The following is a 14,193-nucleotide window of genomic DNA, read 5'->3' as shown; positions in this document are numbered from 1 at the left end:
GGCTTTTCTTTTGGTGGCTTCATGTGCGATTCTCGGTGAGGTCACAATAATTATATATATATATGATTTTTTCAAAGCCTGGGTGATTATGATTTTTTTTTTTATTACTAAATACACTTCTGCTTTACTACACTAATGTCATTGGACATCATGGCCTACTGTAGTGTATTTATTTATTAAATAATATTTAACAACGTTGTAGTCTACAAAGTTGAAGTGTTGGTCACAGAATATTGAATTTTTATATTATAATAAAAAAGAGTTGGTAGAGCATATGGGCGCAAACCCCAGAGACTCGAGTTCGAATTCTCCTGTGCGTCATATTATTTTTCAAAAATGTTTTTTAGTAGTTATATATTATTTAGTTTTTTTCAAAAACCTAATGCATATTCAATAAAAGAATGTTACATTCTTAAATTTTGAGAATTATTCGTTGAATAAAAAAAATGTTTATTTAATTATTAGCAAGTCTAAGTACGTTATAAAAACTAAATAATGGAGTAATCAGCGACGTCGGTTAGTAATTAAGGAATTCATTGATAACTACCTTAATTTAATATATTAAAACCGATAGCCAATAATAAAACGCAATTCGATAAGCATTGTATGTAACAACTACCAGTGGAAATCATCAAAGTATGAAGACAGTACTTTCTCTAGGTACCCCATGTCAGTCGTTCCCATTTTGTAACATAATCGCTTGTTCTCATGTTATTATTATCTTATCTTTGCAGATAGCATCATGTGGCGGAGACCTGTGGCCACTGGAGCGACCTGATGGGATGCCGGTCATACAATCGTTAGAAGTAATGTGTGGGAAGGATCACATGGATGTCCACTTGTCGTTTTCGCATCCATTTGAAGGGATCGTCTCGTCTAAAGGTATCTAGAATCTCCCATAAGATTATGTTTATTCAAATTAATACATTGGTAGGGGGTCTCGACAAAACCACCCGAACAAAAACCACCCGGATATTGTCGCCAAAACAAATTAAAAATGAGACAATTTTTAAATTTACATAATATTGTAATATTTTAGATACACAAATAAAAAAAAACGTATGAATAAAGATATAAAAAATAGTAGATATTCCACGTATTCCATTAGGGAATTCAGGTATAAGCTATTGAGCTGCATTGGATTAAATACGTATTATCGAATTTTTTCGGTTTTTAGTTGTAAGTGTTAAAAGCTGATGATTTTAAGTTAATAACTCTACTGACAATTGCCACAGATTAAATCTCAAATTACACTGATTATCGTAAGTATGTAAATTTCTATCGATACGCAATTCCAAAAACCAAAAAAGCACTTGTTTTATATATTTTTGATTTTTTTTTGCGGGCGGATTTTTTGTGTGTTCGGTATTGACGAGTATTGGTACGGGCGGATTTGTTTTGGTGGCAATGTCCGGACAATTTTATCGGGGTGCCCATAGGTAGTTTTTTTTAATGGTTGCAGTTTTTGTAACTGGCAATGGGATAATAAGAAATCATTGCTATGGAGTAATTACAATTTTGATTTCTGTATGCTTTATATTATGTATGTTCTATGGACCTTGATTTTTTGACTTGAGCAAACATATTATTTACATAATATACACATACTCCGTTACTAACTAAATAACTAAATTATTGACTTACCAACTTTTAGCAGTAACCTCACGATATAATATATTATGTATATTCGTTGATTTTGTCTAAAATGAGCAATTCTTAACTACACGATATTACTTTTCGACAAAATAATAAATTAAAAGTTTTTTGAAATTTTATTTAAGATCTTACAGTTTTCTGCATTGGATAAAACGACTTACCAAAATAGCTATTTTTTGACTATCGTCAATTTACTTAAAGCAGTGGCTAAGGGTGACTTTTTGAAAGAGGTAGGCTGTGGGAGTAACCATGTTTGTCAGATATATTTACGGGAAATAAGAAGATAACCCAATATTACTAATGAATAGGTACGCTAAATCGATGAAATTTCAAAAGCTTAATTGGTTTGTTATAATTAGTTTATAAAAATAAGCAATTGTTTTGAATTACTTATGTATTTTCCTAAACATTTATAAACGTAACATACGGTCAAAATATATTAACTATTATTAACTATTATATATTGTGTATATATTATGTTCCATAACAATTTATAATTTAACTCGTAAAACTAGACATTTTAAAATACTTATATATTTAAAACACAGACTTAGGTAGGTACAATATCAGATATATAAATTGTCTAATGAGTGAACTTATAGATAAATAAAAATCACGAGATAAATTATTTTATATTTTTAACAACAACAATCAATATATATTTATGTGATTGAATCCCGTAGAATTTTTTTTTTTTTAATTATCTTCTTATTAATTATTTTGAATAAATGTGCTCTAGCGATGTAAGCGCTAGCGAAACAATTTGTTGATTCGTATGTGGAACGCCAAACATTTTTAAATCATGAGAAAAAAACTTCATATTGATAAACCCGACGATTCACGCCAAAATAATCCTATACAATATGTGAAGCGAAACGCGGTGGTGTTTTATTTTTTTAAACTTTCGAGAGATACCATAGATGGTGCGGTGCTTATTGAAATATGGGAAAAGATCGAAAAATTATGACAATTATACGATAGATGTCTTTCGGCATATTGAATATATTATTATTTGTGATTATATAAATACGTCAATATGAACATAAAACTTATTTTTCTTAAGAAGGTAGGCTTTAAATAATCGCCTAGTATGGAGTCTTCGCCACTGACTTAAAGTCATAAATAAACTTTATTTTGTCAAAAAAAATCAATGTGAAATAATGCGACATATTTTTTGACGTCACCAAACCTAACCTAACCTTGAGCTCTACAACTTTCAAAAAATACTGTATCTCCACATTTTAGAAGTATATTTCGTCTCTGTTCTGGCAGAACACACTAACTGGAGAATACTAGCTTTGAGTAATTTGACTTTGAAGTTGTTAAAATGTTTGAAATGGTCTATCATATGAGTTTATTGAGTAATCGTAAGAAGGATGACTTTAAAATAAAGACTGTTTATTTATTAAGGAGGTTTCCAGACGGTAAAGTTTGAAATAACGAATATTTTGGTATAACTAACTCAATATGTCATTTTTTCGAATTAGTGTCTTCTGCCAGAACAGTGACGATTTATTAACTTGGTAGACTTTAAATTGGCGGGTCATGCACCAAGAATGGGTAAACCGAAATTCTTAAAACTATGAAGCCGATGTATATTAATATTCATACCATTGAAAATTCATATTTAACGTTTACCCAAAAGTGATCTATGTGGAGTAAAGGGATATTGGTTCTCAGGAACAGACATTATTTTATAACTCAGTAAATATCACGGTTTTTCTGAATGATTACACTAATCGTGTCGTCACGGATATACGTACGAGATGCAGTTGCGTCTAGCGATCACCGATCGGAAGCGTGCAGTGTAATTTTAATATGAGCACTGAATTAATACTGACTGAATTTCATTAAAAAACACACGTCTATTAGAATTATTAACCTTCCCTTATCTGTGGAGTCAAATCAGGTTGCACGAGTATATAAATTTAAAAATTACCTATTGCTAAAACATCTAACCAAGTCATGATGGATAGGTACATAATATTTAAGTAGCTAAAAAGGGGCTAAACATGGCGTTCATACCCTCCTGAAGCGGGTCCCTAGGCCTGGATCTTTGGTAGGCCCCCCTACCTATCATCAAAATTAAAGACAGTATGGCGCTCTACAGTAACTTTATCCAAATGGTGTTCCAGGTAAAAATAACAGTATTTACTATATTTTTAGCGATTTTTAGTATTTTTTAATACATCCACTTGAATTAATGAATTATCGAGTATAGACACATCGTATAACTACATGTTTTAAAACCATAATGAACATTAACATTTGAAGTAAATTAGTGCCGCTTAGCTTGTGGGGGGGGGGGGCATGGGCTTTCTCTCCATTTTTGAAATTCACAAAGTCACCGTTTAAAATTTTCAAATTAGACAAAAAAAAATATTTTTAATTTAAACAATGGTGCATTTAGCTCAGTAAACTGTTTAAACAATATAATATTACACGTATAGTGTACCTAAAACCCAGTAAACACAAAATGAATGGGAGCTGGCTTAACTTACTGGGTGTGGTATAATAACAGGCAACGGATTTAGAGTGTGGAAAATGTGGGATAAACTTAAACACGTGTTACAATAATATGTTATTTTCAATAGTTACGTCTATATGATAATAATAAATGCATTGCAGTTTGTTACGTAAATGTAACGTGCATCCAACATCAAGTGCCGTCGGCATGGTTTGTTTTTGGGTTTTACGGCCTAACTGTCATAAGATACCCTACTTCAAAATATTGCTCCACCACTTTTACGTTTATATTTCTTAATTTTTTTCTATAAAAATACCCCAAAATGATGGCATTATTTTTATGCTCATATCTCAATGTATACCTACGTGATGGAGAGAAGCCCGTTTGTTTTTGAACATTTCATTTATAAATGTGTTTAAGTAGGTATATAATATCGTATCTGTTCTGGCAGAACATACTAACTGGAGAATACTAGTTTTGAGTAATTTGACTTTGAAGTTGTTAAAATGTTTGAAATGGTCTATCATGTGAGTTTATTAAGTAATCGTAAAAAGGATGACTTTAAAATAAAGACTGTTTATTTATTAAGAAGGTTTCCAGACGGTAAAGTTTGAAATAAGGAACATTTTGGTATAACTAACTCAGTATGTAATTTTTTCGAAATAGTGTCTTCTGCCAAAACAGTGACGATATTATGTCATATGTTTAGTTATTGATTTTTACCCTAGAGCTAAGCATCTAACATGTTATAATTTACTATATCGAATGAAGGTCGTTAGCCGGCTATGAAATAATATTAATTAATTAAGTTTTTTTTATACGTTTACATCCTGTAATAAGTAATTATGATCGATTCAAACGACCCAGATATGCCGTGATTTTCAAATATTTGCTTATGCATCGAATAAAATGTTGACAGATTGAAGTTCGCCGAATAGTTTTTGTGTGCTATCTGGTGGATCAAATTCATAATAATTATATTATTTATTATTATATTGGCAACATATTCGGGGGGGGGGGGGCGTTAAATTTTATGCGAAACTGGTATTTTTACGTTGATAGTGGAAGAGGAACTGGTTCAAAGGAACGGTAAGTTTGGTGAAGTTTAGTGTTGTGAACGGCATCTGGGGTGAGGAACTCTCATCTGGTAAAAGACTCTATATTGTTGTTTTTATTTAATAAAACGCAATTTTTTTATAGTACTTATTCCACTTTTACTTAATATATTAGGACCGGTTTTGTCCGCCTCAGTGGGAAAATTTCATCTGAAACATGACATTTTCAACGGGCTTTTCAGTTGAAAATGTCCCACTGAGGCGGACGAAACCGGTCCTAATATATTAATTAAAAATGGAATAAGTACTATAAAAAAAATTCATTATATTAAATAAAAACAACAATACAATGCAGTTCCACCATGAATTGACAGTTAAAAAAATAAAAGAAAAAAAAATACTCTATAGTAGCGTTCAAAAACTACCCCACTATGAACGTATTCGATGGTCGTATAGTATGCATTACTGGCGATTAATTTTTATCATATGTGTGAGTGTGATGAAACCCAAATTATCGAGTATGTTGTTGAGGCTTGCATTATATACAGGTACCTCTTCTAGAAGACTTTTTGCCATTCGGAAAGTTGATGAAAACGCATTTGGATGGATTAAGGCTCTTCTTGAGTGGTTTTACATCTGTATAATTATATTTATATGTGGTCATCTACATTCTGTCACCATAAATAAGAATTAAAATGTAAAACTAGTATAGTAACGCAATGCGACGGTACAAGATATACTTATTTTATAAGCACAGTAAGAGGAAGGTTAAAGAGGTAATAATTTACCTCGCGTAACTGTGATGCGATCTTTCCCGTAGCTTTTGTGATATTATATGGCAGTCGTGGTAAACATGCAAATTGCTATTATTCTACGTCAAACAAAAAGAGTAAACATATAAATAACTGTCACTCGAGCGTTGCATAAAAGGATTTATATTCAGAGATTTTGCCGCTAAATTAATCTAACTAAGGATAAGATACTTCGTCATATTTATAGATTTAATGAGAGAATTGAGAAATGCAAGTGACTGCATTTCGATATCGCACATACAGACTATAGACGATTTTCCTAGGTTACTTGGTGTTAAGTACACATCATTTATTATTTGAACAGAATGTTGTTTTTGGCGTGTATGTGTGAGACATATTGAATTCTGCAACATTAATGATACACTTGTTTGGCTTTGTGGTAGGACTTATATTTAGTAGCACATTAATTACATTACACTTTATATTACAAGGTTTCACATAATACTTTTAACCACGTTTCTCTTAGCTCATATTCTTGTTTGTCCGGTGGTTATTTATCCAGTACAAATCTTGCAATCGATTTTTAACTAACTTCCCAACTAGCTAGACATTTGAAACTTTCAGAATATGTCAGAACACGATGCCAATGCATTCTTTTAAGCCATCTTTAAATAGAATTGAATTCATTTTCAGTTAATTCTGTTTTGTATGAAAATTTATTTCGGAAGAAATCCGTAAAAAGTTAGTTTTGTTTATCACGGTACTATAATAAGTAACGAACTACCTGCAGTCAGAAATTTGATGCGCATGAAATAAAATAAAATAAAAATGTAGTTTATTTTCAGCACATTTAAAGCTGTCGAAGGCATAAAAAAATGCTAGTAAAAACGCCACAAGCTAGATGCTCATTTTGTATTGTATTATATTGATACAATATTATGATAAAATTTGTTTTGTATTATATTGATTTTAAGCCATGTGCAGCTCGCGAGCCAAATAGTTCGCGTGACTGTTATAATATGCATGCATACGTCGTTTTACCGACACTTCGTCTGATGGCGGCGATACTGCAACCAATGGCGCCCTCTAATAAAAAGATTTATCTGCGCGCGTGATTAATTATAAAATTTAAGTTATTACTTACGCCATGGAAAACCGACGAAAGAAATACGCCCTTTTTGATTTACGTGATTTGAAAAATATATCCAAATTGTTAAGCCAAAAAGACGTAAGTGACAATATGAAATTAACTATTTCTTTTATTCAACGAATAATTCACAAGATTTAAGAATGTACCATTCTAATTATTGAACATCCATACTTTTTTAAAAACACTTTCCGGGAGAAATTGGAGGAATCCACGACGTCTGTACGATCTACTTTGATTTAATAAACAAAAATCGATTGCCAAAGTGGCTTGATTTAGAAGAACGCTGATGAGTGAGTATTAAAAAGGCCAAAAGTTAGAATTTGTCGCAATTGGTACGTCACCTTGTAGCATAGAGGTAATACACGGACGGGGCGTAAACCCAGGAGATGCAGTGTTCGATTCCCTGCCGGGGTGGCTTAATTTTTTCAAAAAGATTTTTTCTATTGGTTATAATATATTCTTTCAGAAAGTGTTTTTCAAAAATTATGTATGTTCGACAATATGTAAGTTTAATAGAAACTATTTGAATTAAGAACTTTATTAAATTCGTCATCTTACATCTTTTATTAATCTTCATACAACAAAATAGTTTTAGGTTATTTTGTCATAATATATAATGATTATTCTCCCTGAAGCATTTTTTGGAACCCAAAAATGAAAATTTAAACACTCTAATATCATAAACAAATTATTTTTGATTAAATGTCCGTTGCTCCCTATTGTCTGAGATTTTTTTTTATTTTAATTATGATGGGTAATAAAAGTATATAACAAGAGCTTATTTTCAAAAACCGATAGGCGCCTGAATCAATTTAATAATATTACTTGGCCAAATGAAGTCCTACACCCACGGTGGTTGAGCGGATTACGCGTTGGCTTATAACGTCTTGGATCCCTGGTTCGAATCTAGGATCTGGAAAATACACATATTGTTTTTCAATTTGTGTTTTGAATATGGACGTAATAAATTGAGTTGACCTTAGTCTTGGGTATCTGCTCATTAGACATTACCAGGCATAAAAAAACTGGTGATACTGCAGATACAAATGTAGGGCCTTGTGATACGCTCGATTAAGACCGAGTGTGCGAGTGCGGGTTGGTTTGTAGGGGTTTTTGTAATTAAAATATGACAATATGTCATTAATTTGTCTTCAGTGAATGGACCTAATCCATTGACCAAGTGGCTAACGTCCAGTTGTCCTAAAAACCTGTTTAAAAATATCTTCGTGAGGCGACTAAGATTCTCGGAGACTTATAGAGCGAATGAAAAAAATATAAATTTATTACCTATTTTATTATTAAGTATATACAATTAACATATTTAAAAAGATATCGAAGGAACCTGGTTCACATGGCTTAATTGAATATGGAAAGTTACAGATAATGTGGTTAAATAATTGATTAACTGATTAAATGCAACACAACTCTCGTAAACAACCCAACAAACATTGTGATTCTTTTGTAAACTAAAAATTCAGATAACTGTGGTTGAAAAATCAACTCTGTATATTATTTTCAATAAGAGTAATTCTTCTGTTAACTTTAATATTAAGGCTATACCTCAGAGGCATGGTCTAAAAAGATCGTGGCTAGGCGATGCGCGGATTGCGGGTCGCTTTTTTCACTTCGATCGATTCGCGGTCGATTTGTCATATAGATCCAACATACGTCCATTTAATGTTCCGTTTATTGTTATATTAGTAACAATAATAATATATTCATTAACATGTTTTCTTTTTCAAGTAAATGGGTAACGTTTTTAGTCATCTTTACACGATTTAAGAATTAATACCCCCGTCGCCATCACGAAACAAATTGACGTATTCACACCTCGACCTTCGTTCTCCGAATGCCAGCGAGTCCAAAATTTCGTCGCGCCTATTGTTGAAAATCATTTGCCGTTTCACTGAAGTATCGTCTTAATGCTTCTTCTTTATAATGGCCTAAGCAACGTGTATATTGGCGCCCTTTGATGCGTGTTGAAATAGTGACACTGTCTCGATATAAATTCTCCGGTCATGGGCCACACAACGTGTATTTCGCCTTCTTCACAATGGTAACCATCATAATATGACCACGTACATTTGCCTTACTTGGGCCATTGTAAAGAGGCAGCATCAGATTCAATATTATTTGAGAGACAAGTCTTCATATAAGTCAATGTCCCCAGGCAAATGGTGGAGTTAACATATTATATTTATTAAGTCAAAGTTATAAACAATTTGAAGCTGCCACTGACTAAATTCTCGTGAGATACACAATTAGTGTAATCTAAAGAATTCTGCACGCGATTTCAGTCTAACTAGATGCATTGTAGTTTATGGATATCTAAGCTTTTAAATATCATTTTGAAACTTTTGTTACTTGTGAGCGCTGCATGTGATTTACGTGTGATATCTTATTACATCACCAACATTGATTAAATGTTTTATTGTGGTATATATAAGTTGATCATAAATCTCCATTTTACTGGGATTGTCCCGACTGCATCTTGCCAAACCCTACTCAAGTCAGATAAAATTTTTGCGTCTATATTTATGTAGCTTTTGGCAACCGTATTTAAACGATAGCCATACAGAGTACAGTTCCAAGCCCAACCTTTTCGAAACTCAGTATATCGCAGTAACCTTTGGCGCGAACACTACCACGTAGTGGTAAAGGGTGGAGGTAGGCTGTTAAGATCTCACATAAATAGTGCATTTAATAATTGTCAGTCAAACGTATTGGTTTCCATTGAACAAAAACTACAACGTGTAGGTGTGTTCGTTAGTTTTTAAAATTCAATTAAAACCTGCACCTACCTAAGTCAAACCATATTAGATAATAATACAAAAATAATCTAATTTTAGATATTTTAGAGATAAAAGAATATTTTTTATCGATTATGGTTTGGTTAGGCAGGGCTTAATGAATTAAAAAAAACTAATCAACACATTTGTAAAAAAAATAAGTATGTCTGAATAAGTGTACACTATTTTTGTCGAATCGCTAATAGCATACCTATACTATTATGGTTTGTTTTAGGAAGGGTTTAAATGAATATTAAAAGCAAACCATCACCATTTTGAAATTGTATTTTTAGTTCAATACAAACAAATAATTAGTATAACTACTAATAAAGTTTATTATGCAGTTTTTATGTAAAATTTTAACAGCCTACCTCCACCCCTCACCACTGCTACCACGCGCTCATAATGATTTCTGTGATATGAAGATGTTCAATTATTCTATAATTATTAATGACTGTACAAGCGTTGAATTTATGAAGCTTTTCCTGCAGTCGGACTTATTTGCACTTGATGAACTTTTGAGGGCTTTAGTTAAAATTATCAATATATTCAAATTGTTTGTAAAAAATCACTTGTTCTACAATTATGATCAATAGGTACGTCATATTTTTAAATGTCAACATAATAAATGTAGTAGTAGTATATAAGTTTTTGCTAAAGAATAATGTTTAAAAAAATTTAATAGCTATATTAATTATTGATAAGCGCCTACTTCTATTTTTTTAATGTTTAAGAAATACCGGTATTTAATAAGAAATACCGAATAACCGGTATTGACATTTTCATTCGGTATTGCAATCCCTAGTTGAGAGTGAGTAGGATTTGGTATTACATTCTATAGGAGTGGTATGAGCACATTACAGAGTTCAAACCAAGGGTTACTACGATATACTAATATCCGATAAAAAGGTTTTGGAACTTTACTGTAGTCTGTATGTCAGACATTAAAATGTGGTTGTCAAAAGCAATATCAATGTAGGCACATAAACCTTTTTCATGTTTTCTAGTAGTAATTAGGGTTTGACAACACGTCTCATCAAGATAATAGGTCCCAAAGTCCCAGCCGGTTTGTCATCTTATCCTTAATATTTTCTAATCCACATGCAAGATATCGACAATTTGGGTACTAAAACACCATTTACTGTTTTTTTTTAAACTGTATAGAGTATAAATTTTTAGCCAAGATTTAAATTATATAGACTGCGTCACATTATATCACAAGAATCGTATATACTATATTTAAAATAGAAAATAGTGAATCTTGTACTAACCTATTTATTTTAATTACTGATTTGTAAAATATAAGAAATTGTAAATTTCTGGGATAGATAATTTAAAGAAAATAATGTTTGGCATTGCTTCTCAACCGGATCTTTATCTAAGAAAACTAGTGTGCTGTATGTGTCCTCATAATGTGCGACCATTTTTTTCGCCATGTATGCTGCTTTACTAGAAAAGTTTTAAAACACTGGTATAAGTAATTTAAAAAAAAATATATACATTTTAAAAGCGATTTAGTTCATAAAGATGATAAGAAAGTCAATTTCGATATCTATATATTTGAGCGTTACCAATACTGAGATTGCAATTTTAGATTATAAAGCATATTAAGTAGATCTAATTCGTTACTTTGTACTTAAAAATCTAACGAATTAATCATTAAAATTGATCCAATGCTCACTAGTTGAAAATCTTACCTTCAGATAGCAATCAAATGAATTATCTACACTCGTTGATTCCCGTATTAAAAACAAACCGCGAGTCTTTGAGATCTCGATGACATTTGACCTTACTTTAAATTATTGTTGTATCTCATAACAGTCGTAACCACGTCTGATTTCAACAACTCTGTAATATGATTTATTAATCTAATTCACACAATAAATACTTCGCTTAGAAAATAAATATAGCTTAAGTTTGAAACAAGTGTTGTATTAATAAATGAAATACTCAGTAAGTTTTTTTGTATCTTTTTCTTTCTTTCGACCATGTCCGATCTTAATAGGATCATATGGGGCTCCACAGAGTGGAGGTTTCTATTAATACATTTTATTTTTACGAGAAATGGATGTCAGCCACTTGCTCAACTTATTAGGTCCATACTCTGACTCATACACACATTGAAAAACAATATGTGTACTTGCCAGACCCAGGATTCTAACCTGGTACCCTCGACACTATAGACCAGCGCTTAAGTCACGCGGCCATCATGGGTGTATTGTTTGTATCTACAGAATTATTATTGCAAACAAACAGTTACATATTATATTAAATAGAGAATAATTAATAAATTATATGGAGAGTCAATATTAATATTATAATATTTAATAAAACATTTATTTTATTCGACGAATAATTCACAAGATTTTGTCAATGTAACATTCCATATATTGAACATACATAACTTGAAAACATATCAGATATTTATACTAACTAGAAAAAATCATATTTGAACAAAAATACGATGATCGACGGAATTTGCACCCGTATAACCACTGGTATCGCGCCAACTGTGCATTGACCAATTATGCTACGAGCGTCCTATCTAATTGCGACAATTTAAACTAGTAGGTCATACATTAAATGCTTAACAAATTGCGTTATTATCGACTATCGGTTAGTAATTAAGGTAATTAATATTCCTTGATTTAATACACAAAATAATATAATAGATAGTAGCTATTAGGTACTTACTTCGATTATTAGTCAGTGCCAGTAATCCCTCTTAATTTTAGTATTACTGTACTCGCACTTGCTAATAATTGAATAAAACATCTTTTTATTAAACGAATAATTTAAAAAAAAATAAGAATGAATATTATTTATTTAAACAAATTTTGAAAGTAGCTAATTTTAAATAATGAGAAACTATTTGTAAAGCTTAAAAAAGATACCATAAAATAGCAGGTCCCACATCATATCACATTTGATCCAGTAGGGAGTAGTTTGATCAGCTAGTATATCATTAAATTTATGTGTTGGTTTTATGGATACGTAAGTATACCTACTAACATAATATGAATAGATTGAAAAATGAAAGCATGCGCCATATTCATAGCATCTATGGACAGCATGCTACTAGTGACTGGGTACTTCATTGAACATACAGTGTATTTAATTTTGATTTATAATTTCCAGGTCAACATGGCGATCCAAGATGCGTCTACGTTCCACCATCAACAGGGCAGACTTTCTTTTCATTCAGGATTGCCTATGCCAGATGTGGAACAAAACCAGGTGAGATGTAATTTTAATTTTACGGGTGTTCATCGAGGTTTGAAAAAAAGGTTTGAAAAAAGTTTGAGAAAAATTTTTGTTTTGCCATCTAGTGACAAAGCGTGTTATTTATTAAGTAAAACTTCAACGCTCGGCCGCCAGAGTGATATATTAATAGTATACCTTTCTTTATAACTCAATATTCTTCTTCTTTCTCGGCACTACATCCCGGGGCGGGATTTGGCCTCCTCTACAATTGTCCTCCACACGCTCCTTTCCCTGGCTGCTCCTCTCCAGTCTCCAGCTTTCCCCATCTTTCTCCAGTCCTCTTCGATACAGTCAGTCCACCTCTTCTTTGGTCTGCCCCTAGACCGTTTTCACTGTGGGATCCACTTGGTCATGATTTTTGGCGTCCTGTGCTCTGGCATTCTCTCAACGTGTCCAGCCAACCTTAGTCTTTGGGATCGACAGAAATTCACCACCGTTTCATGTTTTATTAACTCTTCTAGCTCTTGGTTCATTTTTATCCTGTAACTTCCATTTTCCAATGTGGGCCCGAAAATTCTCCTGAGGATCTTTCTTTCGAATATGGCCAGTTTATGTTCTTCCCTTTGAATGAGGCACCATGTCTCACAGCCATAGGTAGCTACTGGTCGAATAACTGTTTTGTAGATAAGCAGTTTGCTATTCTTGCTTAGGATTTTATTCTCAATATTATTAAATACTTATTAATTATTATTAGCAATTACTTTTATGTATAACTATTATTCAAATATATACGAGAAATTGATACCTACTTACATTAATTTACTATTCCACCTGTAAGTACCTTATGTGCTATGAATTTATGTGAGAAAATAATTATGGCCATCTTGAAATAACTACTATCAAATAATTGAGTTTGTAATCTTAACTATAATAAAGAACATTATTTAATTAATTTTCAATATGTAATAACTTACTATTGAATAAAATAAAAAAAAATTAAGTAGATAATTTGAAACACGTCAGAAATATTATATAATACATAAAATCTTGAAAAAATACCACGCCAGCCAGGACTTAAATCTGTATTGATCGGATTCCGACTAACGTGCATTGCTGTGCA

General features: G+C 31.9%; 1 protein-coding gene across 1 annotated transcript in view; it reads left to right on the top strand.

Moving 5' to 3' along the window:
• Window positions 1-274: 274 nt before the first annotated feature.
• m (zona pellucida domain-containing protein miniature) overlaps window positions 275-14,193 on the top strand; it is a 39,375-nt gene continuing 25,456 nt past the window's right edge. The window contains exons 1-3 of the mRNA XM_085945583.1: window positions 275-313; window positions 735-882; window positions 13,008-13,106. Of these exons, the coding sequence (XP_085801709.1) occupies window positions 275-313; window positions 735-882; window positions 13,008-13,106 (286 nt within the window). The remainder of the gene's footprint in view (window positions 314-734; window positions 883-13,007; window positions 13,107-14,193) is intronic.

This window comes from Rhyacophila brunnea, unplaced genomic scaffold, assembly GCF_057557595.1.
Source record: "Rhyacophila brunnea isolate RB1 unplaced genomic scaffold, BYU_Rbru_1.0 scaffold_18, whole genome shotgun sequence".
Taxonomy (NCBI): Eukaryota; Metazoa; Arthropoda; class Insecta; order Trichoptera; family Rhyacophilidae; genus Rhyacophila; species Rhyacophila brunnea.
Note: the sequence above shows the minus strand (reverse complement) of the source record. Positions and strands in the feature narration are given on the sequence as shown.